Here is a 26,402-nt window from a genome sequence, read left to right as displayed (position 1 = left end):
CGATCTTCACTGTGTTTCATACTAGTGTATGATATTGTGAAGATAGGTAACTAAAGTGTGCCTTTACTTTCTAGCGTATTTGTAGCCATGAAGTTCCCTCGTGCCCAATCTGCTTGTATCCTCCTTCTGCTGCAAAGATAACTCGCTGTGGACACATCTACTGTTGGGCATGTATTCTTCACTATCTCTCCCTGAGTGAGAAAACCTGGGAGAAATGCCCTATCTGTTATGAGGCTGTGCATAAAAAAGACATCAAGAGGTGAGAATGAGACCTGATTCCTTCAATCAATATAGTTGTGTCTTATGTTTGCAAGTATAGTTTTGTATTGGGAAAATGTGCCAAGTGTAATACTAACTTGTCAAAATATTTCAGTTAGAATAATTGGAGGAGGGATAGCTGTGATGAGCATTGTACTTTTGTAATGTTCACGAAGTAGTAATAAGTCTACAAATTTGCCTATTCAGAATAGCTGATGTAAATGACAGTTGACTATATTATCAAATGAACTGTTAAGCCTACTTGGACATGCATGTTGAAATGTTAATTGAAAATTGTTCCAAAGACCAGATGGAGATTTATTTAGAACTACATATATCTGAAATTCCTGCTCCATCGTCTAATAAAATTGATCGACTAAGTTTGTAATCTTGTAAAATATTTTACAGTTTAAAGAAGCTATATTTGCATGCTTAGTGCATACAGTAAAAAGTCATAAACCAGTATGATGTGCTTTGATTAAATACCTTGATGCAAGATTGTGCTTACTCATCACTGGAAATTAATACTGTTAAGTGGGGGAGGGGAGGGAGAAGAGGGGAGGAGGAGAAAGAGGGTGAATGGGGACCTGGCATGAAGCAATTTGTGGAACAGACTACTCTGAAACTGCAGTTGTAATCCCTGGTTCATCTCATGCTATTATGAATAACAATAGTGAGCTGGTGAATTGTGCTGTTAGTAAGCATTCTTTCCTGCCCATTTACTTTATCAAAAGCCATTCTGTGGATTGTAGTCTCTACATCATGAGGTTAATTGCATAGTGATGGAAAACTACTGCTGTGCAAGCTTCCACATATGCACTTTTAAATTTGTGATTTTTCAACTGTATCATTGCCATACCTGTCCCAAGGGCTAGGTAGGTACAGCATAGCCACTGATAGTTTAGAAGGGAAGTTATCCAGTTGATGAATGTCGTCTCAAAGTTGTGCAGATACTGTGAAATTAGCATAGATGCTATTGACATTTAAATAAGTAGATTATCCGATGGACTGTCTCAACTTTCTGTATCCTGGTGCTTTTTTCCTGTCTGTGATGGATGTCTTGCAGTCAGGTTATTTTATTCAAATTTGTGGGGATGTGATGAAGGATTTTCTTTGTCATGACAGCTGTAAAGGCATCCCTGTATTGCACTGTTTTCTGTCAAGGGAGGAGCCTATCTTGTATCTGTGCTATTCAATGCTTCTGTTTGGAGCACTGCTTAAAATATTATTTTTGTCTTTAGTTAAGTTATGCAGGGTGACCATCTTGTAGGCTTGGCAGAATGTCTAGGTGTGGTCCTTCAGATGGTGAGATTAAAATATAGAAGTGTGGTGTCTGTCTGCATTTGAAGTTTCTGTGACTCGGCACTGGATGATAGCCTCTGACTATATTCATTTGAGATTTATTTACTTTGTTTTAACTCTTTCGCAGCCTCCCCAAAACATTGGCATCTTATAAAAGGGGCCATTTTCTGTTTATCATGAGTTAATGGTCTGTGCTAGAATAAATAATCCTTCTTGACTATCTCTTTTTGGTATTTCTCGTTTGGGGGCATCTCCTAATTTAACCTTTAATTCCTGGGTATTGTCACCTATTGATTGGGCAGCCAGACATCGGCAGGTGCTGCCTTAATCATACAGGTGTGCAAGAGTGGCATGGGCAGTTGTCCCAGTGAGGGAGTACCAGCCTTGTGCACTGCAACTCTTTATGGCTGCACAGCTGACTTCAATAAGTTGTAATGCTAAAATTGTGGATGTGAGCCCGTCATCTGCCACCCACTTTAAATACTTTCACTTCCAAAATATTTCTGTTGGTATCTCAAATTCTTTGATGTAAATGTGAAGGATTTGTGTAGACATGACCAGTGTGTTATCTATGAATATTGGTGTTTAACAAAAGTGTTGCTTTGTTTCAGTGTTGTTGCAATGGAAACTCATCAGTATAGTGTGGAGGATATGATAACCATGCAGCTGATGCGTAGGGAGAAGGGTGCCCTGATGGCTTTACCCAAATCCCCCATGTGGAAGAAAGTTGAACCAGTTTATTTTGGAGGTGAGTGGAAGCACTGATTTCATTTGGCTCGTTATTTGCCATTTCAGCATCTGCTTTGGAAAAGTGTGTTTTGCACAGTAGGGCAGGTAGTTTAGATTGCATACAGGAGCATTGGGAAGGAACAAAAGGCTTACAGTTTTGTACATCCTAAACCACAGATGCGTTGCAGTTGCCATAAAGAGCTGTGCAAACTATCATTTGAATAAATGAAGTTACTTTCATTCTGAAGTATTCCAATGTCTACATAAAAATAATGCATTTCAAAGCAATTCTTGAAGTATTTTGAGCAGTGATGTAGAAATAAGTCCAAGTTTGTCATTTTTATTACCACAAGCAGAACTATTTTGTGGTTCAGAAGTGGAATTCAAAAGGTATTTAGCAAAGTAATTGAACAGTTTATTTTAAATGAGGATTGTTAGTCAGAATTTGACACTTATATAGTTTCTGGACCATGTCACACTGAGGGTCAATAAGGAGACCTGAATCATTGAAAGCAAAAGATACATTGCTGCTACATGGTGCTGGAGTACTTTTGGGCTAGAATTTTGCTAATTCTGTACTAGAAAAGGATCTTTTTAAATTGATATAACCATAGTTTTTAGGTATTGATGAAGTTATGTACTTCATTCATCTGCGCTCACTGTGGAGAGGGACGATGTAGGTGTAGTGATCAGGGAGGGGGATTGTGATATACTTGATCAAATTAGCATTGAAAAGGAGGAATTATTAGCTGTATTAGCGGGCTTAAAGGTGGATAAATTCCCAGGCCCAGATGAGATGTATTCCAGGCTGTTATGTGAGGCAAGGGAGGAGATAGTGGGGACTCTGACACAAATTTTCAGATCCTCTCTGGCCACAGGAGAGGTACCAGAGGATTGGAGGACAGCGAATGTTGTACCATTATTCAAGAAGGGTAGCAGGGATAAACTAGGTAATTACAGGCCAGTGAGTCTAACATCAGTGGTACAGAAATTACTGGAAAAAATTCTGACAGGATTAATCTCCACTTGGAGAGGCAGGGATTCATCAAGGATAGTCAGCATGGCTTTGTCAGGGGGAGATCGTGTCTAACAAATTTGATTGAATTTTTCGAGGAGGTGACGAGAGGTGTAGATGAGGGTAAAGCAGTTGATGTAGTCTACATGGACTTCAGTAAGGCTTTTGATAAGGTCCCGCATGGGAGATTGGTGAAGAAGGTAAGAGCCCATGGGATCCAGGGTAATTTGGCAAATTGGATCCAAAATTGGCTTGGTGGCAGGAGGCAGAGGGTGATGGTAGAGGGTTGTTTCTGCGAGTGGAAGCCTGTGACCAGTGGTGTACTGCAGGGATCAGTGCTGAGACCCTGACTCTTTGTAATGTACATTAATGATTTAGACATGAATATAGGAGGTATGATCAGTAAGTTTGCAGACACAAAAATTGATGTAAATAGTGAGGAAAGTCTTAGATTACAGGACGATATAGATGGACTGGTAAGATGGGCGGAGCAGTGGCAAATGGAGTTTAATCCTGAGAAGTGGGATGATGCACTTTGGGAGGTCTAAGAAGGCAATGGAATATAAAATGGATGGTAGGATCCCAGGGAGTACAGAGGGACCTTGGAATGCTAGTCCATAGATCACTGAAGGCAGCAGCACAGGTAGATAAGGTGGTTAGGAAGGCATATGGGATACTTGCCTTTATTAACTGAGGCATAGAATATAATAGGGAGGTTATGGTGGAGCTGTATAAAATGCTGGTTAGGCCACAGCTGGACTACTGTGTACAGTTCTGGTTGCCACATTATAGGAAGGATGTGATTGCTATGGAGAGGGTGCAGAGGAGATTCACCAGGATGTTGCCTAGGCTGGAGCATTTCAGTTATGAAGACGACTAGATACGCTGGGGTTGTCTTCCTTAGAGCAGAGAAGGCTGAGGGGGGACCTGATTGAGGTATACAAAATAATGAGGGGTATTGATAGGATAGATAGGAAGAAACATTTTCCCTTAGCGGAGAGGTCAATAACTAGGGGGCGTAGATTTAAGCTAAGGGCAGGAGGTTTAGAGGGGCGTTGAGGAATTTTTTCACCTAGAGGGTGTTTGGAATCTGGAACACACTGCCTGAAGGGGTGGTAGAGGCAGGAACACTCACGACATTCAAGAAATATTTAGCTAAGCACTTGAAATGCCATAGCATACAAGCCCACGGGCCAAGTGCTGGGAAATGGGATTAGTTAGGACGGGTGCTTTGGTCGGTGCAGGCACGTTGGGCTGAAGGGCCTGTTTCTGTGCTGTAAAACTCGATGACTCTTGTGACTCTAGCATAGTGTATCTTTAAATGTGCTTGTGACCTACAGTGGAACTTCAAATTGGTCTAAAATTGTTGCTGATATTGGAAGGCCAGTCGGAGTTGGGGCTGCCTTTGCATGCTATTTCCATTCATGTAATATGATTGAGCTAGCTGCACTGTCTGCACTGACATCGCCACTGATAAAATAGTCAACATTGTTCTTGTATAATTGCAGAATGTTCCTGTATTCTGTCATGAGATACTTTTACTGTAAAGGTAAATCATGTGATGTGTACTTTCAAGTCTGTCACTTTTACCTGGGTTACCCTATGATGGGGAGTGTCCTTTGCAGCTGAAAATTAATGGGGGGGGGGGGGGGGGAAAGCTGCTGACACTAGTCATTGACACATTACAGTGGCTTTACTAATGAGCTGCCTGCTTACTAGTAGTTTAAGTTTCTGCCATTTCAGAAATCTGGTCGGTGTGTCTAGCCTTCACTTGCTACCTCTTGAGAGCTGAGGTGACTTGATTGAATTGTTTGAGGAGGTATCAAAGAAGGTTGAGTGTAGCACCTTTGATGTGGTCTACATAAATTTTAGCAAGACTTTGACAATCCCGCAAATGATGGGAATGCTTAAAATTAAAAGCTCTTGGGATCCATGGGAAGTGGTAAGTCGGATCCAAGATTGGCTCGGTGTTAGAAAGTAAAAGGTTATGGTTGGGTAGGCAGTTTCCAGTGCGACTCAGCAGGGCTCCGTACTGGGTCCCTTGCTGTTTGTGGTATTTATCAATGATTTAGACTTGAATATAGGGGACATGATGCAGATAGAATTGGCTTTGTGGTTGGCAGTAAGGAAGAAAACCATAAACTGCAAGAACATATCAACGGACTGGTCAAGTGGGCAGAAAATTGGCAAATTCAATCTGGAAGTGAGTTAATGCATTTGGGGAGGACAAACAAGGCAAGGGAGTATATAAATAAGATTCTGAAGTTAGAGGGACCTTGGAGTGCATGCCCACAGATTTCAGAAGGTCGCAGGACAGGTAGATAAAGTTGTCGTGAACGCACACAGGATACTTTCTTTTGACCGAGGCCTAGCATTTAAAAGCAAGAAGGTTATGATAGAACTGTATAAAACAGTAGTTAGGCCACAGTGTACTGCATACAGTTCCTGTTACTGCATCACAGGAAGGATGTGATCACAATAGAGAGGGTACAATTTGCGAGGATGTTGCTGTGAATGGAGAATGTTAGCTATGAGGAAAGATTGGCTACTCCTAGGGTTGTTTGCTTTGGATCAGGGAAGGTTGAGTGATTTAATTGAAGCCTAGAGAGTGGATAGCAAGGGCTAATTTCTGTTAGCAGAGGGGTGAATACAGCAGGCATGGATTTGAAGTAATTGATGGAATTAGCAGGGAGTTGAGTAATTTTTTCACTGAGGGTGGTGGGGGTCTGGAACTCGCTGCCTGAAAGGTAGTGCTGAAAGCTTGGCATTTAGGAAATACTTGGATATGAACTTGAGGTGCTGTAACCTACAGGGCTATGGACCAACAGCTGGAAAGTGGGATTAAACTGGATATATATTTTTTGGTCAGCACATATATGATGGACCGAATGGCCTTGTTCTGTGCCATAAATTGGTTTGGGCTGCATTTACTAGCCCTTCGGCATCAAGGATCGTGGGGTGGTGGGGCCCAGAAAATTCTTCCGGGAGAAGCCCGCCACCACCCCCAACACCAGGAAGGCCCCACTGCATTTTATCAGCAGTGGCGAGGCTTTGGGGCGGCCCCCTTGTATTGTTTACAATGTAAATAAATTAAATGAACTTACCTGGTCCTGATGGCTGTCCCACGCCGATATTCTGGACAGAACTCCCGTGCCTTAGGATATCTGCACTGACATCTGAGGCATGACGCTAGTGAGGAGCGGGAGCAGTGAAATTCGCAAGGCGGGTGGGGAGGAGTGGGGAAAAAACTTTCTATTGGCTGAGGGAACGGTGGGAAGGGGTTAAAGGGGTGGGGGGTGGCAGTGAGGGAGCTCTGGTTGGGAATTAAGTTTACTTTGGTGGGATAGGCCCAAATTCAAACATTGGGGGTGGTGGGAGGGGGGCATTCCAGCTTTTACTTAGGTTTTTACACAAATGTGCAGCAAATGTCTCTTTAAAAATTCAAATGTTACTGCAGGGCTTGGAGCCCTTTAAAAATGGTGGTGCCAGATGCTGTTGACTATGATGGGGCAGCCGTTCAGTCCCCGCATGAAATATCATGGGGGCTCAGCAGGCAATCCGCACAGGTGGATCGCCAACTGCAAAGCGCACCATCCGATTTGCGGTGCACTCGTAATATTCAGGCCTTTGGTTTGAAAACTCTGGAGGCTGATGCTCATAAATTGGTATCCCACTGCCCCATGATATGGTATACAAGGGCTACATATATATTGCTTGCTTCTAAAGCTTTCCAAATTGTCAAACTGGAAGCTCTAATTTTAAGTCAACTCCTTGAACTTGGGTGAGTTTATTTTTCACTAATCCTAAAGTAGGCTCTAAACAGCTGAACTGTTACAGTAAATAGGCTTAAAAAAATAATTGAACTTAATTGACATTTTTTCACTCCTACATAAACATTTAATTTTAATACTTCCGGTAGATGAAGAATACAGCCGATATTCAAAGCTGCTTCTGGCTACAACGCAGCAGGTTTTGGAACATGTAATAGATAAAGAGCGAGCAGCCTTGCTGAAACAATATGAAGAGGAGAAAAGTACACCTGAGTCTTTCTTCATTGAAGCAGCAATGTTGGAGCTGAAGGTACGAAAACTAGCTTTACAGGCTGTACAGCTGTCTACGTGCATTGGTTGAATATCCCGGAATGCAAATAGATTATCTGTAAATGAAAGCTCATCCGTTCAAATGGTCGTGAGATTATAAATTACTGTTGGTGTGGTTTTAAAGTATAATGTCACTAAATAGTGGTTTTACCAAAGTATTGTCGTTTAGGAATTTTTCCACTTTAATGTTCTCCCCTTTCTCTCCTGAAGGCAGGGACTAGGGCACCACAAGTGGTAATTCTCTTTGTCTTTGGCTATTTGTGGTCTAAACAGTGCTGCTTAGGTGGCAGGCTTTTTTGACTTACTATCAATGCTAACCTCATGCTTCTCTGATTCTTGCAATAGGGTTACTGGAGATTGAGCACTCCTAATCTAAGGATGTTGAAGTTAGTTGTAACCCTCAGCCAGAGGTCTGGATACTACACAATGCAAGGATTAAACTTGGGGACCTATCTGATTTAACATTATATGATGGTCTTTACATTGAAAGATGGGATGTTGACTTTGTAGTTTCTGAACTACAGTCTCTTTATAGAAGAGCCAAGCAGATGTAAAAGTTGGTTTCTGGTTTGCCACACTAAAAATAGTAGAGAAACTTGCCTTTTTGCTAGATTTCTGAAGGTCAAAGGCATCAGATGTGATTTTTTTTTTTTGTCCCAGTCCTCCTGATTCTCCTTACAGCACTGGCTGTGCTCAGGCCTGTTTAGGAGGAGACTGGAAGGTATTAAGAATTTGGAAAATGTTGATGTATGTGCTGTTTTTAAAACCACTTCTAATTCTTCTCCCAGACTCTGTTATAGAGGAACTGGTGAGGAATGACAACTTCAACCAAAAGAAACTGCTTTCTTCCTACTGTTGAACTTAATCTCCATGTTAAGTTGTTTCTAATAGGAATGTGAAAACGATAACTGTTGGCATTCTTTTCATCCGACTACTTGAACAATGTAGCAGGAGCTTTTATGTTAAATGTAACATGATTGATAACCAGTTCTGCCATCAAGTTTGAATAGCTTGAATCTGAAGTGAAATTATTGTTCCAGGTTTTAGAACAGTTCAAAATGAGCTAATTGGATTTTTTGTTTAATTGCAGAGTCGAGAGCAAGAGTTGCTGGGCTCTCTTGCTTCAGAGAAGGATGTTCTTGGTGCAATGTTTAAAATTGAGGAATTGACCATTGTTGATTCAACTATGGCCACAGAGAATGAAAAAATTACCAGCGAAAAACAAGTTAGTACCGATATTGCAGGCTAGATTTAATTTTCTCATCCATCCTCCCATTTCTCCCAAACACTGCTTCAAATGGGTGCTCGTATGCCCCTAGGCAAGGGTGAGGCATGAAGGAATTTGGGGGGTATTGCTTAACTGGGAAGCTACTAAGTCGGTGAACAGAGGGGTAATGGATGAATGGGACTTGATCTGAGTTAGGATACTGGTAGAATTTTGGATGTCAAGTTTGTGGAGGGTGGAAAATGGGAGTATGACCAGGAGTGCGTTTGAGTACTGGGGTAACAAAAGTATGGATGACTGTTTCAGCAGTACATGAGCTGAGGCAGGGGCTTAAGCAATGTTATGGAGGTGGAAATAGGCAATCTTAGTGATGGCTTGGATATGTGGTTGGATGTTCATCTTGGTCAGCTCTGACAGCAAGGTTGTGAACAGTCTGGTTCAGCCTCAGTTGCCAGAGGTAATTGGTGCTAATGGAATGGAGGTTGTGGCAGGGACGAAAGATGGTGGCTTTGGTCTTCCCAATATTTTTAATTGGAGGAAATTCCTGCTCATTCAGTACTGGAATTTGGACAAGCGCAGTGAATTTGATTTTTCTTTTTTAAATAGTGCTTAAAAAGACTGGGAAGATGTTTCAAAATCTAATCTGACCTTGTCTGCATATCTCCTGTTAGCATGTATTGGCGTATGCATCTGCTTTTGATGAAATTATTGATGAATCTCAAGGGGAGGCTGTTGCTGCGTTGGATGAGTCAGTCACTGCTCCTGAATCAGTCAGCAGTTACAGAATGGCAGAAGGAGCTTGTGGTGCAACTGATTGTGGAGAAGCTGAAAGTGAACCTTCAGTTGAGGCTACTAGACCAAGTTCAGAAACTGCCTACTACTACTATTACCAAGGTGAACCTTTCATTTAAATCAAATCTTAATGTCTGTCCTTGCAAAATAGTTAATTGAATCTCTCAACTGAATTGTTGAACTTGTCTGAGATCTGAAGGTTTGCTTCTATGGGGGTGGGTGGTTGGGGGGGCTGGAGCTGGAATTCAAATATGTTGCCTAAATTTCTGTAAAAGCTAACTCTGACTATAAACAAGACCACCAAATCTAAAGGTGTCATGAAAAACTGACCACTAATTATCTGAAGGGGTTACATTGATACCAGCGAAGGATCCATTCACCTGAGTTGGTGCCATTGTAAAGTGAAAACTTGTCCATATTATGTTCTGGCCATGTTTAGAAAGGAACAAAATAGATATTCTGATATTTGGTTTCATATTGCTTCTGCAAGACTAATTACTTGTTTTTCAGCGGAAGATGGGCAGTATATGTTTTTAAGTCCTATTAATGTGCGATGTCTGGTGAGGGAGTATGGTAGTCTGGAGAACTGTCCTGAGAAGATCACTGCTGCCGTGGTGGAGATTGTTGGGCATTCAATGACTGAGGTAAGTAACTTCAATTTGAATTCATAAATTTGAACTCTGTACTCATGGTGAATTTAACTGGTGCATTCTTTTAGTTGTGGAACCTAATGTTGGCATCCAGTGCTATTGGGTCAGGTTTGTTTAAAAAGGGTGCAAGGGATAGGCCAAATAATTATAGGCTGATCAGTCTGACCTCTGTTGGGTAAATTATTAGAATCAATTCTGAGGGATAGGATAAACTGCCATTTAGAAAGGCAAGGATTAATCAGTGATAGTTAGCATGGATTTATTAAGGGAAGGGCATGTCTTACTAACTTGATTGAGTTTTTTGAGGAAGTAACAAGAAGGTTAGATGAGGATAGTGCAGTGGATGTGGTCTACATGGATTTTAATAAGGCATTTGACAAGGTCCCACTTGGCAGACTGGTCTGTAAAATGAAAGCCCATAGGATACAGGGGAATGTGGCAGGTTGGATTCAAAACTGGTTCACTGATGGGAAATAAAGGGTGGTAGTCGACGGATATTTTTGTGAATGGAAAGTGGTTTCCAGTGGCAATGCACAGGGCTTAGTGTTGGGTCCCTTGCTGTTTGTGGTATATATTAATGATTTGGACTTAAATGTGGGAGGCATGATTGGAAAACTTGCCGATGACAGAAAAATTGGCTGTTTAGTTGATAGTGAAGAGGATAGCTGTAGACTCCAGAATTATATCAATGGTTTGGTTGAGTGGGCAGAGAATTGGCAAATGGAATTCAATCCAGTGAAGTGTGAAGTAATGCATTTGGGGAGGGTAAACAAAGTGAGGGACTACACAATAAACAGGAGGATATTGAGAGGTGTATGTCCACAGGTCCTTGAAGGTGGCAGGACAGGTAGGTAGTGGTGAAGAAGGCATCTGGAATGCTTTCCTTTATTGGCCGAGGTATAGAATACAAAAGCAGGGATGTCGTGCTGGAACTGTAAAACGCTGGTTAGGCCGCAGCTGGAGTATTGCGTACAATCGTTATCATCTCCGTCTCAGGGCATTGTCTTAGTCCTAACCATCTTTGGCTGCTTCATTAATGGCCTTCCCTCCATAAGATCAGAAGTGAGAGTGATCACTGATAACGCATACAGTTCCATTTGCAACTCCTTAGCTAATGAAGCCCAAGCCCCCATGTGGCAAAACCTGAGTAACATTCAGGCTTGGGCTGATAAGTGGCGAGTAACATTTGTGCTGCACAAGTGGCAGATGGTGACTATCTCCAACTAGAGAATCTTGACACTCCCTTGACACTCAATGAGATTACCATCAAATCCCCCATGTCGACATCCTGGAGGGTTACTGTTGAAGTTACTGGACTTGCCACATAAATATTGTGGTTACAAGCGCAGGCTGGAAGTTGGGTATTCTGCAGCTTGTGAATCACCACCTGACTCCCCAAAGTCTTTCCATCTTCAAGGCACAAGTCAGAAATGTGATGGAGCAGCATTTATCCAGGCAAGTAGTCCAAGGATATTTTAAGCTCAACCCCATCTAGGCCAAAGCAGCATGCTTGATTGGCATCCCATCCAACATTCACTTCCTCCACCCTTGCTGCAGTGTGTACCAGCTATAAAATGCACAGCAGCATCTGAGCAAGGTTTCTTCAACAGTACCTCCACACCTGTGATCTCTACTATCTAGAAGTACAAGGGCAGCAGGCATGTGGGAATGCCACCGGCAAGTTCCCTTCCCAAGCTGTACATCACCCTGACTATTACTGTTTCTGGGTCAACATCCTGGAACTCCCTCCCTAACAGCACTGTGGGAGTACCTTCACATTGGACTGCGGTGGTTCAGGAAGGTGGCTCATCTTGAAGGCAAATGGAGATGGACAGTAAATGCTAGCCTTGCCAGTACAGTGGCGCAGTGGTTAGCACTGCAGCCTCACAGCTCCAGGGACCCGGGTTCGATTCTGGGTACTGCCTGTGCGGAGTTTGCAAGTTCTCCCTGTGTCTGCGTGGGTTTCCTCCGGGTGCTCCGGTTTCCTCCCACATGCCAAAGACTTGCAGGTTGGTAGGTTAATTGGCCATCATAAATTGCCCCTTGTATACTTAGGTGGTAGGGAAATATATAGGGACAGGTGGGGATGTGATAGGAATACGGGATTAGTGTAGGATTAGTATAAATGGGTGGTTGATGGTCGGCACAGACTCGGAGGGCCGAAGGGCCTGTTTCAGTGCTGTATCTCTAAAACTAAACTAACACCCACACCTTGTAAATGAATTTTTAATAAATTTGAGATTTAAGCTTTTTGGTAGACAATGAAACATTGACTATAACCTTGGGGAAATTGGGTTTGTAATGTCTATTGTGATACTTAAGTTGGCTTGGCTTTAGATCATATGCATTCATATTAAAATTTGATTTCTATTCTGCATCATTTTGTCATTTAGAAGTATATATCTAGATATTTGTTAAAACTCAACCCTTTCACCAAAATATAGTTATTTGGTCAGATTTGTTTCTTTTAGTTATTACATGCATTTAAATTAGGTTGAGATTAGTTTAGGCTGTACTTGTGTACACTTAGTACAACTGGAGTTCATTTTCAGAAATTGGGTTTGAACTTAATGGGTTAATGCTTGGTGTGGGGCTGAACTGTATGGATTAATGAAGTCTCAGATTTGATAACTGATCTCATCCAGGTTCAGGTAGAAGGGTAGTTGCAGTCACTCTTGGTGAAGCAGTAGTGATGCGATGGTAAACCAGTGTGTGAAGGTCATGGCAATTGACTGTATTCTCTCCAATATCCATATACTTGCCAGCAGAAGTATAGCAATTGGCAGTCGGAGCCCTCTAGCTAAGAGGGACTAAAGTGAATTGTGGCATCCCTACTGGCTGAAAGCCGTTAACTTTTTTACCACTGAATGGTATTGTATGGCTTACTGTTTTCCACCACAGACCATAGGGTCAGAAACAAAATGCCTTGCTCTTACCTGTACCCTCGCAACACTTTTCTTTCATTCCCTTACCCCATAAGTCTCAGAATATCTTGCTGTAGCTGAAATTGACCGATTTTAGTACAAATCAAAAATTGAATTTCCTTGTATGTGGTGTGGTTGCCTGATGAATCAGTGAGGCACCATCACATTGTGTTTGCTATGTATAAAATAAAATCTTGGTACAGAAGACTGTTGTAAGTAACTTTTTGGCATTTGGTGATGTGACTTGAATCTTCTCCCACAGGATGTACGACGCAGACACCGCTATTTGTGTCATCTGCCTCTTACCTGCGAGTTTGGTATTTGTGAGTTGGCTCTGAAGCCACCTGTGATTTCTAAGGAAACTTTGGATGCTTTTTCAGGTTTGTTCCTGCTACTTGAATCATAAACTTGCATTGAATGACTGATGTTTGGTGCTTTAAAATTTGTGGTTCTTTTTCCTCTACAGATGATCTGAACAGGAGGAGATGTCTTCGCTTAAAAAAGGCTCGGGATGAACGTCGAAGAGAGCGTAGGATTGAAATGGAAGAAAATAAGAAGCAAGGCAAATGTGAGCCTTCAACTCACCTTTCATTTATCTTCAATTCCAAAGTAATTTGTGTTGAGTGGCTTGTTATACAGTTTCATTACTCTCATTTAGTTCCAGAAGTTCACATTGCCCTGGAAAACTTCCAGCAGTTCCCAGCATGTGGCTTTTCTCCAGAAGGTGCATCATTTATTGTTTCCCCAACCAGTCCTGATGCTGACCCTCTGCCTTCAAGTTGTCTTTCAGTCAACACTACTCTTCGCAGCAGCCCTAATTCTTTGGCAGGTACGAAATTCTATACATGTAACTTCAGTCTCAGAAGAAAATACTAAAAAAAAATTTAAAAATTACATTTGTATAGTACCTTATCACATTGCTTAAGCTGATTTGCATAATTTATTCAATGTTCAGTGTCTTGTAGGGAAACATTTTGTTTACAGCAAGATTTCTCTCGGTAAGGAAAAGAATGAACGTATAAATTGTTTTTGGTAACGGTTGAGTGAGCAGTGTTGGCAAAGACACAAAACACTCTTTTCTGAGTACTGTGATATGTAAGTCCCACCTGAATAGACAGACATTGTGACCACTGTTCATTTCTTGTCAGTATTTCTAACAATGTAGCACTTTCCCAGTGCTGCAGTGGAATGTCAACTTAGATTGTGATTTTTAATTCTGCTCTGCATAAACTTTCCTCTGGGACAAAATGGTTCCTCTTGTAATTTTTTTTTTTAACACTCCCTCAAGTTGTGATTTTCATGGTTCATATTGCACAAGTGTTTCCTGTGTTTCCTTCAAGTCTGATTTTAGATTAGCTGGAATTATTCAGGTCAGGCAGCATCTGGAGAAAACGTTCTAGTTTCAGGTCAAACTAGAAAAGGTTGGAGCTGTGACAGGTTTTAAGCAAGTGCTGACACAAGTGGGAAGTGGAGGAAAGGTCTGTAATAAAGCAAAATACTGCAGATGCCGGAAATCTAAAATTAAAACAGAATGCTGGAAAAACTCAGCAGGTCTGGTAGCTTTTGTGGAGAGAGAAACAATGTTTCAGGTCTGTGACCTTTCGACAAAACTGGAAAAGGTTAGAAATGTAATAGGTTTTGATCAAGTGAAAGGGGGAGGTTGGGAAGAACAAAAGTGAAGATCTGTGATCGGGTGCAAAGCAGGTGAGAGTAAATGACATGGGAAGAAGCAAGGCCAAAGGGGATGGTAATTGAACAATTTAAAGAACTGAAAGATGGGACTAGAGTTGTAAACTGTCTGTGCGGAGTTTGCAAATTCTCCCTGTGTCTGCGTGGGTTTTCGCCAGGTGCTCCGGTTTCCTCCCACATCCAAAGACTTGCAGGTGATGGGTAAATTGGCCATTGTAAATTTCCCCTAGTGTAGGGAGGTGATAGGGAATATGGGATTACTGTAGGGTTAGTATAAATGGGTGGTTGTTGGTCGGCACAGACTCGGTGGGCCGAAGGGCCTGTTTCAGTGCTGTATCTCTAAATAAATAATAAAAATAATTACCAACAGCTGCTGTCGGGGGGAAAATGGGGCAGTTATAATCTGAAATTGTTTAACTCAATGTTGCTGTAAAGTATCCAATTGAAATGAGGCTGTTTCTTGAACTTGCATTGCGCTTCATCGGAAAAGTGTAGGAATCTGAGGGTAGAGTTCAGAGGGATGGCGGATTAAAATGACAGCTGACCGGAAGCTCAGGGTCACGTTTGTGGACTGAATGGAGATGTTCAGCATAGTGGTCACCCAATCTGCGTTTCTCCTGCTTGATGTAGAGGAGACCTCCTACATCAACACATGAGCAGCATATACTAAAAGGCAGCCTTTTTAACCTTTCCCTTCCCATTATCCAGGGTGCGAAACACTCTTCCCAGGTGAAACAATATACTGTATTCACTGTTCAGGATGCAGCCTTCTCTAAATTAGGGAAACCAAAGTAGATTTGTTAACTTTTGTGCAGAACATCTCCATTCAGCCCACAAGTGTGACTGAGCTTGTGGTTGCCTGTCATTTTAATTCTCTGCCCCACTCCCACTCAGGTCTCTGCTCAGTATACAAATACTCTTTCATTGAAGTTCAATGCAAGACTGAGGAACAGCACATCATTTTTTTCAAATGGGCCAGACTCGACGTTGAGTTCAACATTTTCAGATCATAACCAGTGCCCCTTTTTTTATTTTTGGACAACAGCAATTGGTAATGATTCTGCTATTGCCATTTACACCTCTAGACCTTTCTCTTTTCTTGACTTGTCCCATTACCAATCCTGTTTGCCATTGAATCTCACCTGTCCTTTATCCTATCTCAGACCTTCCCTTTTTAAGCTTTCCTCCGCTTTCTCTGTGCTTAAGACCTGTTGCATCTCTAACTTTTTCCAGTTCTTATGAAAGGTCATTGACCTGAAACATGAACTTCGTTTTTCTCCCCACCCCAGATGCTGCCTGGTCTGAGTATTTCCAGCCTTTTCTGTTTCTTTTTAATCAGATTGAACATCCACCGTATTTTGCTGTTGTGTTTAGATTAGCTGTTCATCTTTTTAAAATTGGATTGGTGGGGAAGCTGATTCGCAGCACCTTGACCATGCCTTTGCTGATTTCGTACCTAACTGCTACAGCTTTCACAGCAACCTGATTGTTTAACTGTAATATGTGTACACCTTTTGCTTGGAATAGCCTCTTGAGGTCTAGAATTCCTGTATATGGAATGTGAACTTGCACTCACCGTATTCTATGGAGTGTTGGAGCACTAACGGTGTTGCCTTCCTTTGTTCTCACCACAGAATGGATTTGGCAAATGTTTTGTTTCATCTTCTAGTTACAATGGCAATAATAGAATCACTGACTTAGAACTTCCTGCATACAGTCATGGTTTAGTGGTTAAAATATTTTGAAAGTTGTAATCCCTACAACTTTCACTTTAAAATTGGAGGTTATTGATTCCAGCTCCATGTTCAATAGTACACTTTTCACTGCTTTTGATAGCTGATTAACAACAGAGTAACAATGCATTTAGAGATTTCTATTTCTATATATTCCTTGTGACTCATCAATTAAAATTGTCACTGCTAGCACAGCAGTGGTAAAAAGAACAGTCAGTTTAGACGTGCTAACTCTACCCTATGCTTCAGTGGTATCACCCCATGGCACTTTTGCAGCGGGCAAGTCTTATCTGGCCTGCTTTTAAAAAAAAAACTGGTAACGATCAATACTTCACTATTTAACTCTTGATACTTTGGACATTATCCAACAAGATCTATAATTGGATATTTTTCCACAATTTAAACATCAAGATTGCACAGCCAGTATTGTACTGAAGTATTAATAACTACACTACAATTTGAGTTGGATAATGTTGCTGAACAAAAAAGTTGGAATTTTAAATTTTCAAACTAGTTCTTGCAGCATTTTGTTGAGGATTAGAAATTCTAATTGCCTTTAATTAGAAATGGGTACTTGAGGGGAAAAAATCAAATATAAACACTTGTAAATGTAAAGCCTTAATTGAATCGCACAGTTTAATCCTTGTGTAGTGTTGGCTCCACAGTGGGAATTTGAATTCCCCTCTCTTCAGTTAGTATGTGAACTCAGGCAGGGAACAGACTGGACTTTCATTAATTTCAGCTCTTGGACTTGGGAGTTTAGTGTCTGGTTGATAAATCGCAATCTGTGTTGTGCATGAAATGCAAAATGAGCCAAGAACTGAATTAAGGTGGTCAATGCATCCTTGGGAATTGCATTTAATCGGTCCTGTTGTGAATCATGTGCCCACTGTGAAATGTCCTGTCTTGTAATTGATGCTTAACCTCTTTATTTTTGTAATGCTTTGACCTAGCTGGAAATGTTGGAACTGCCAAAGTGAATGCTTCTGAATCACTTCTTAATTCTTCCTGTAGAATCATTGAAGTCAGCCCCCGCATTTAGTCCAGGGGCTCCTTCTCTGTGTGTCGGCAGCTTGGAAGATGATGCGCAGTTTCCTTCTTTTGCTCAGGTAATTTCAATTCTAAATTGATCTTGGAAATCTGTTACATTTTTTTAATATATCATTTCACTCCATGGCATAATGCACTTCTGGGTCATGAATGCACAGTTGTGTACATAAGTTGATTTAATTATTGGGGCAAAGGATAGAATTTGGAATGTTGCTTGGATTACGGCAGTGTACCTTACTGGCTCTTCAAGAAACAAAGCAATGAACTCTAAGGATTGCACACCCCATCTGACCACCTGAGAATTTGAGAGCAATTTGTTTTGAGGGGTTAAGAGAAACAGTATGAGGAATTACACAATAGAAATGATACTACACTTCAGCTCATTTTATAACCAGCTTTTAGGTCACTTTCAATCTCATCTGTATTGAATTTTGATCCATATTTGAGATAAAAATAGAATCACACAAACTGCTGATCGTCTAGTCCCTTGATTCATCTATGTAGTCTGAGAAAAGAACTTGGGGTAAAGTTTTAATTCAGCTTTATTGAAATTGAATAGGCTGGGGAACCTACAGCACAATGAATTTGACAAGTTAGCAAGCGCAATATTGGTTATAAAGTCTTTTCCCACCCCACACTTTTTTGATCATTTCAAGGATCTATCATTGGCCTCTACATGCTGCTCCTTGGAGACATGACTTGTGTACATGGAATCAATTTCTATATACTGATAACATCCACTCTATCTTTCTCTGCTTTTTTTGACCCCTCTGTTGCCTGTAGTGTTAAACTGCTTGTCCATTGTCCTGCCTTGGATGAGCTTCAATTTCCTGCAGTAAACATTCTGGAAAAATGAAGCTGTAGTCTTTGGCATCTGCCACAAGGAACCTGTACCTTATCACTGATTCCATTTCACTATTTGGCTACTGTCTCTGGCTGACCCAGTCTTTTTTGTAACTTCACCTTATTGATCCTGAGTTTCTGGCCCCATATTCTCGCTCAAAGATTACCTGCTTTCATTTCCAAAATGTTGCCCACTACTTTAGCTGTCTGATGCTGAAACCCTCTTCCATGCCTTGTTTTCCACCCCACCCCAACTTGACAGTTCTACTGTCCTGGCTGGCCTCCACCCCCCCTCCCCCCTTCCTATATAAATTACAGCTCACCTACATTTGGCTCCTGATGCCAGAGTACCTCCAAGTTTGAGTTTTTGTATTTAAATCCCTTTATCCTTGGATATCTCAACCTCCTCCAACCCTACAACTCACCCCAGTATCCTTGTTCCAGTCTGTTGTGCACTTCCTCCCTAAACTCTTCTGCCTCTTTGTCTTTCCACCTCCTTCTTTAAGAACCTCTTCAAAACCCATCTCTTTTTCTCCTAATCTCATCTGGTTCAGTGTTTGTTTATTTTTCCTTGCTCCTCAAACACCATGTTCTTTTTCTGTGTGTAAAGTTTTTAAACACCAGTGGCTGGTATATTTATTACAGATGCTGAAGGATGGGAAGGCTAAAACAGAAGTGTGGCCAAAAGTAACTCCAAAAAAAGGTGATTTTGGTGATTTTTTTTTTGAAACATTTAACAAGACTGCAGTAATTATGTAGTAATGTACTAGTTCATATTTAATGTGAATGTTGGTGTACTGACTGGAAAAAATTGTTTTGATAACAGAAACCAGTTTGTTGCCCCCACCTGCAGCAGATAGTGATGGAGAGAGTGACATCTCTGATCGTGTACCTGTACCCAGCTTTCAAAATTCTTTCAGTCAGGCTATGGAGGCAGCATTCCTCAAGCTTGATAAAGTTTCAGTCCCAGAGCTCTGTGTGGGTAAGTGTGTGTTTCTGCTTTTTAGTGGAAGGGAGAAAAGAGGAAGTTGATTGACTTAAGGGCACTATTGATTATATATCTTAAATTGAATTTAGGAAATGCTGCATCATGCTAATGCTGAAGTGGCCAAAGCTTGCTTGTGTTTTGGTGTGGGTTATTCATGCCATCGTAGGCAATATGCCTAACTCCAGGATAGGACATGTGTCCTGTGCCTAGGCTGCTGCTAGTACTGTTTAGGCTAACTGCAAGGAAGCATAGTCGTAGTTTGGAGAGACTTTCCTGCTTTTCTTTGGGGAGCAGTACCCGAATAGAGAGCTTCTTGGAGTAAGGGACTTATAGTGCATTTCTGCTTTGTGGCACTATTCATAACATACAAATCTAAGTGCTCCAACATGTCTTAATTTCAGGTCTTATCAGTATAGGTGTGAAGGAAGGCAAGGTTCCAGATGAGCACTTGAATTCTTGGGTTCACTTTTGCAAACTGTTCAAGTTAGAAAATGAACAATCGCTCTGCTTTTGTAAAAGCTGGAGTTTTGCAGTTTTTTTTTAATTCTTTCTTGGGATGTGGGTGTCGCAGGCCAGGCCAGCATTTATTGCCCATCCCTAATTGCCCTTGAACTGAGTGGCTTGATAGGCCATTCAAGGGCATGTAAGAGTCAACCACATTGCTGTGGATCTGGAGTCACATGTAGGCCAGACCAGGTAAGGACAGCAGATTTCCTTCCCTAAAGGACATTAGTGAACCAGATGGGTTTTTACAACAATTGACAATGGTTTCATGGCCATCATTAGACTAGCTTTAAATTCCAGATTTTTTTTTTATTAATTGAATTCAAGTTCCACCTTCTGCTGTGGTGGGATTTGAACCCATGTCCCCAGAGCAATACCTGGGTCTCTGGGTTACTAGTCCAGTGACAGTACCAGTACGCCACCGCCTCCCCACCGCCTCCCCATGGAGGTTGGGAAAACTTATTCTGTCTCTTGCCAGTTGTCTGGAAATTAAGTAACCAAGATTTAAAAAGGACAATTGATCAAGTTTATTCAGTGATTTAGCTAAGCAATGCAAACCAGGGGACTCTGATTTCAGATGGGGTGGCAACCAGGGCATAATTGATTGCAATGTTCCTCATTAAGGTGACGTGTTTGTGGCTATAGCTGGACATTCGGATTTTTCACTTTCTTGCTCATTCAAGACTCCACGCATACTTTATGGGCAGCACTCGTTAGAGACGAGAGGTCCTGTGGAATGTACTAGTTGTATAGTATACGGATCTTGAGCAACTAGCCGGTGCCAACATTGTGGCTGTTGGATCTTCCCATATTGCTGGAAAGGTCTTTATGGATCACTGAGTGTGAAACTGCTTGTGTAAATGGGCTAAGCAGTGTGATTACTGTCCTTTCTTTCCTGTCTTTCTCTCCTTAGATGTTTGGTGCCACCAGAAGCTGCAAGTCCATTCCCTTTATTATAGGGGCCGCTTGCAGTGCTGTAAACATAAGAAATAGGAGCAGGAGTAGGCCATTCAGTCCCTCAAGCCTGCCCCGTTAATCAATAAGATCATGGCTGATCTGCCCCAGACCTCAACTCCTCTTTCATGCCAGTTCCTCATAGTCCTCAACTCCCCGATATTTCAAAAATCTATCTAACTCCTCTTTAAATACTTTCAGTGATCTAGCCTCCACAACATTCTGGGGTAGAGAATTCCAAACATTCACTACCCTCTGATAAGAAATTCCTACATGTCTCAGTTTTAAATGAGTGTCCTCTTATTCTGTAACAATATACCCTAGTTCGAGATTCCCCCACTAGTGGAAACATCTTTACATCCACCCTGTCAAGCCCCCTCAAATCTTGTACGTTTCAATAAGATTACCCCTCATTCATCTTAACTCTAATGAATAAAGGCCTAACCTGTTTAGCCATTTCTGATAAGTCAACCCCTTCATCTCAGGCATCAGTCTAGTGAATCTCTTTTGAACTGCCTTCATTGCCAGTATATCCTTTCTTAAATAGGGGACCAAAACTATACACGGTACTTCAGGTGCGGCTTCACCAACACCCTGTACAGTTGTAACAAGACTGCCCTATTTTTAAACTCCAACCCCCTAGCAATAAAGGCCAAAATTTCATATGCCGCCTTAATTGCACCTGCATGCTAACTTGATGTTTCATGCACAAGAACACCCAGATCCCTCTGCTGCACTTTTTTGGAGTGTCTCCATTTAAATCTGCCTTTTGATTCTTCCTCACGCTTTCCTACATTAAACTCCATCTGCCAAGTTTTTGCCCACTCACTCAACCTATCTCTATCCCCTTGCAGATTCCTTGTGTTCTCATCACAACATGCCCTCCCACCCTCAATGTATTTCAACAGTGGGTGACAAACAAATCTTTTCTTAATGGAGAAAACAACTTTGCTAAATATTAAGTTGCAACATGCAAAAGAGGGTACTTGACATTTTGTTCTATTTGTGGTTTAGAATATTTGACTAATACATGCAGATCAAAGAGTAATTCCCAGTTGCTGTTGGGTATTGACAGCATTATCAACCCTTCTGGAACAAAGTTTTTATTTGCCTAGCTCTATATGAAGGGGCATTAGGACTGCTGACAGTCTTTCAGGTATACAGTCAAACTTTTTTTCTTCAGAACTTGCTGAGGAGCTGCAATAGCTATAGATTCTTGTTTTTTAAAATCCACACCTGAAGAGCATCTTGCCAGTCTTTTTGCTTAAGTGTTTAAGTCCAGCAGTGTGCAGATATGCTGTTCAGTAATGTACAAAGGAAGGGAGGTGACTTTAAAAGTTGGGATGTGCATATAACCTTTTTCTCTAATTTTGATCCTTTTATTGCAGAAGAGAAGAATGGGAAAAAGAAGAAAAAAAAGCAAAAGCTTCTCTTCAGTACTTCAGTAGTTCACACAAAGTAATGTAGGCAGTCATTGCCCATCTTACCCATCCTAGCACCATAGGCAGCCATCGCCTGTATTTACATTCACTGCTGTCTGTGCAAAAATGATTGTTTTATTTTGCTGCTATAGTTTCAGATACTTTTTGGTTGTACTTCAAACAGACAACAGATTACAGCAAAGGCAATTGTTTGAGTGGTTTGTAAATGAACGTTTGCCTCCTGTTATGTATACAGATTTATTACAGCGTTGTGATTGAACACCATAACCAATTCATACAGCTTCTGACTTGGAATTTTTTAAAACAAGGGAAATTCCTGTAAAAACCTAAGCTTAACTTCTGCAGTTGTGTGTAGAAGGTCACTGGGGAGTGAAATTATTTTTTGTTGTAATCACCCTGTACCCTGTTACTGGAAGCAGCTATTTTGTAAATAATTGGTACATGATTTTCTTTTAGCTAATAGTCACTAAGTTAATGTTTTGTCCCTTCTTCCTCTTCGACTGTTACTGCAGTTTTGCAAAGTATTCTTTCCCCATTGAAGTACATGGGTTCATTTAGTGTTTAGCATATTGAATCGGCTTGTAATTAATTATTACCACCAATCTCCTCTTTTGCCCCACACCCCACCCTCTCCAAAAAAAAAAAAAACCCTAGCACCCCAACCATATGTTGGGTGGTATGCTGTTAATGACAAAATATAAAGTAACACTGGCTGGAGTTTCCCTTTTTTTGAAGATTTAAATTTGAAAAGTGAATGTAAAGAATCTAATGAAGTGTTGAGTTCAGCTTTGTTACTTCTATCTTCACTTTTCTTTAATGTGACAGCAGAGTAATAGATGCATTAAAAGAATCTTGTGCACAGTGTTGTTGATTTCTGCCTTAAACCATAAAGGGAATGTGTTGGTCAAATGACTCTGCATCTTAACTGCTGCTCCCAGAAATGATGAGACTAAATACTCCTTCCCACCACAAGCCTCCAAGAAACCACTTGGAATGACACAAGTTTCCATTAAGTAGTGTTGGGTGTTTTAGATCTAATTTGGTTTGAGGGGAAATATAAAATAACAATTTTTAATGCCATCCTGTCACATACGAACAGGAAAATCACTCTTCTGTCCCAGTGAAACTTCATTCACACAAGGACAAACACTTTCTTTCCTGTCTTCCTTCCTTCCACTGGGTTCAACACCCTCCCTCTCCGGAAATGGTATGCCCAGCTACTGGCCCAGAAGATAAGCTCATCCAACAGACTGAGCATGTCTGAATACATTGCAACAATTAATAAATCTTACTGAAGGACATCTTTGCTTTTTAAGCAGCTAATATTTCTGATTCACTTTTTGCCCATAATGACAGATATGCAATAGCCTGTATGCTCTTTATGTTGTAAATCAAATCATGGCAAGAGCCAGTGGGTTCAAATGGGTTTATACAGTGATGTCTAATGTTCCAAATGCAAGTTCTTAGAACAGGTGCTGAGTGCTGTTGTAACCATACAAATTGTTGCTTCTGTGTATATTTAATTTAATGTTCCTAAATCCTGTCCTGCAGCCTATAGGTTGCATCTTTTCTTGTGATATCTATCTACAGTGATCTTATACAATGCAGCTGCTCATACTTGCATTGAACAATGCTTTTTATTTTGTGGTTTCATAGACATTTCATAGTTGAAGGAAAATGTTTTCACTTGTTTGTTCTTTACTAAGGGTGTATTCTGTAATTCATTTTAATGAATTATACTGGATTTAATTTTCTGTATTGTAATTTCATTTACAACTTTGATCTGCACTTCAATGTTTGAAGCAGCTGTCTGAATGTTGATAACCTGGGCACAGTGCTCTCTATTCAGATATCTGGCTTATACTTAATGTTGATTGAGCTCTTGGGAGCTCATTATTTTTTTTCTTTATCCAGATGTGTTCAAGCCAAGGTTGTTCCTTTAGGAAAGGTAGAAAATTAGCTTTGGAATTCCTGGTGAAAATGTATTCCTATTAAGGTGAACTAAAAATCAGCACTTGTATTTTTCTCACTGCCATTAGAACAGTCAATGGTTTTGTGGTTTCTTTGAGACCACACCATCTTGATTCCACTGTATAGTAGACCATTGTGTACATAGATCTAAATTATAGGAATGTCTGAAAGACTAAATGGCTCGATAAACTGTGCAGAATTACATTCACTGCTACAGGCAGCAGTATGTACTGGCCCATGTTGGACCAGCATTAAAATTTAAGTATTTGGTAGACCACTTCATATATTCATGCAAGTGAATCTGTTCCAGCATACCCACTTTATAATTGTTTTTACAATTTTTTTCAATGCAGTCATTTCCTTTAGAAGGGGAAATATTCCAGTGGATTGGTGTACTGTCCTTGGAACTGAATTTGAATCTGTCTTTGGAATTAACATCTCTCCTCTGTCAGCTGTGTCCTGAGTTTAAACCAAGTCTGATCCTGCTAGGTGTGCATCTGTAATGCAAAACTGCCCACATAATTACTACGCAAAATTTAACATTTTGAAGTTGGTGTGAATGATTTTTTTTAAAAATCAGGAATGCTAGCGACCAGAAATAGATGAGTGCAGATATGTCAGGGTTGTGGGGCTGGAGGGGATTACGGAGAGGTGAGGCCATGGAGCGATTTGAAAACAAGGATGAGAATTTTTAAAACTTATGTTGCTTGAACAGGAGCTAATGTAAATCAAGCATGGGTGATGGATAAACCGGACTTGGTGCAAGTAAAGACATGGCCTCAAGTTTACTGAGGGTGGAATAAGGAAGGCCAGCCAAGAATGTTAGAATTGTCAAGTCTACCAGTAATGGTATGGATGAGGGTTTTGGCAGCAGAGGAACTGAGGCAAGAGCAAAGTCAAACGGTGTTACAGAAGTGAACGTAAGCCGTCTTGGGGATGGGGGTATCTGGTAGTTAGCTCTTCAGTCAGGTATGACTCCAAGGTGGTGGACTGTCTGGGTCCATTTCAGTTGCCAGGGTGAGGGAATGAGTTGATAGCTAGTGAACAAATGGAGTTTAGAGCAGGGAACCAAAGACTGTGGCTTTGGTCTTTCCAATATTTAAATGGAGGAAATTTCTGCTTCAGTACCGGGTGTTGGATAAGTGGTCTGATAACTTAGCAACAGCAGCGGAGTTGAGAGGTGGTTATCAGGTAGAACTAGGTGTTGGCCTACGTGTGAAAACTGCTGAGGGGCAGGATGTAGTTGACATAGGGGACCCAGGCTAGATCCTTGGGGGACACCAGTGCAAGTAACAATGCAAGAGCAGGCAGAGAACCATTGCAGATGATCCTCTGGCTGCAACTGAATAGATGAGATGGAACCAGGCAAGTGCTGTCCTACCCAACTGGATGACTGAAGGATTAGAGGAGGGATAATTTACTTTCATCAGTCACATAGGATATCATTTGTGATATTAAGAGCTGTTCTGGTACTGTCGGGCAGAAACCTGTATGGTGGGATTCAAACTGAGTTCCAGGAAAGAGAAACAGATTTGGGATTGACATGTTCAAATACTTTGGATATCAAATGGAGGTTGGAGATAGGACAGTGGGGTCAAGGGTTAGATTTCTGAGGAGAAGTGATCAATTTAAAAGAGGGGGACAGTACCTGAAGAGAAATATGTAACACATCAGCTAACATTGAGACCAGGAAGGGAAGTTAGGTGGTCAGTTTAGTGGGAATAGGGTTGAGGGAGCAGTAGGTGAGTCTCATGGACAAGATTTGCTCAGAGGGCATGAGAGATGGAGAAACTAGAAAGATGAAAGTTGAAGGTTGGGGCAGGGGGCTGAAGCTGTAGAGTAAGTTTGGCTTGGTGAGCTAATGGAGGGGAGGGAGGTGGCATAGGCAGTTGATCAGATGGTCTCAATCTTTGTGATAAGTCCATGAGCTCATACTTGATGTTTGAGGTAAGGTGGAGACGGGAGAGAATTTAAGACCATATTTTCCAGGAGAGAAAAGCCACAGTTATCTTTGCATTCCAGGATGATCCTTGAATTGTGAGCAGTTTTGACAGATGAGAACAGGACCTGCTAATGCTTTGTGCTCCAGCCAAATTTGGCAGTGAATGGATATGGCGGATAACTGCTTTAGCCATTCATTTCTGCATCCCTTGGACTTGAGAGTCCATATGAAGCACAGATTTCTGGCTGCATTCACTGCTAGAAAATGTCAATAGTGTAGACTCTGAAGTAG

At 41.1% G+C, this 26,402-nt stretch overlaps 1 protein-coding gene across 2 annotated transcripts in view; it reads left to right on the top strand.

The window, feature by feature from the left end:
• The window catches only part of rnf10 (ring finger protein 10), a 34,026-nt gene extending 10,079 nt beyond the window's left edge, over window positions 1-23,947 (top strand). Inside the window, exons 5-17 of one of the 2 annotated variants that reach the window (XM_068055221.1) lie at window positions 75-259; window positions 2,172-2,308; window positions 7,224-7,384; window positions 8,495-8,629; window positions 9,301-9,523; window positions 9,932-10,065; window positions 13,258-13,375; window positions 13,462-13,563; window positions 13,654-13,824; window positions 17,432-17,526; window positions 18,956-19,013; window positions 19,164-19,292; window positions 22,145-23,947. In XM_068055221.1, the coding sequence (XP_067911322.1) occupies window positions 75-259; window positions 2,172-2,308; window positions 7,224-7,384; window positions 8,495-8,629; window positions 9,301-9,523; window positions 9,932-10,065; window positions 13,258-13,375; window positions 13,462-13,563; window positions 13,654-13,824; window positions 17,432-17,526; window positions 18,956-19,013; window positions 19,164-19,292; window positions 22,145-22,218 (1,722 nt within the window). In that variant the 3' untranslated portion in view covers window positions 22,219-23,947. Of the gene's footprint in view, window positions 1-74; window positions 260-2,171; window positions 2,309-7,223; window positions 7,385-8,494; window positions 8,630-9,300; window positions 9,524-9,931; window positions 10,066-13,257; window positions 13,376-13,461; window positions 13,564-13,653; window positions 13,825-17,431; window positions 17,527-18,955; window positions 19,014-19,136; window positions 19,293-22,144 lie in introns of both variants that reach the window. The other variant, XM_068055220.1, reaches the window with a different exon arrangement.
• Window positions 23,948-26,402: the final 2,455 nt, after the last annotated feature.

Source organism: Heterodontus francisci, chromosome 23 (assembly GCF_036365525.1).
Source record: "Heterodontus francisci isolate sHetFra1 chromosome 23, sHetFra1.hap1, whole genome shotgun sequence".
Classification (NCBI taxonomy): Eukaryota; Metazoa; Chordata; class Chondrichthyes; order Heterodontiformes; family Heterodontidae; genus Heterodontus; species Heterodontus francisci.
Note: the sequence above shows the minus strand (reverse complement) of the source record. Positions and strands in the feature narration are given on the sequence as shown.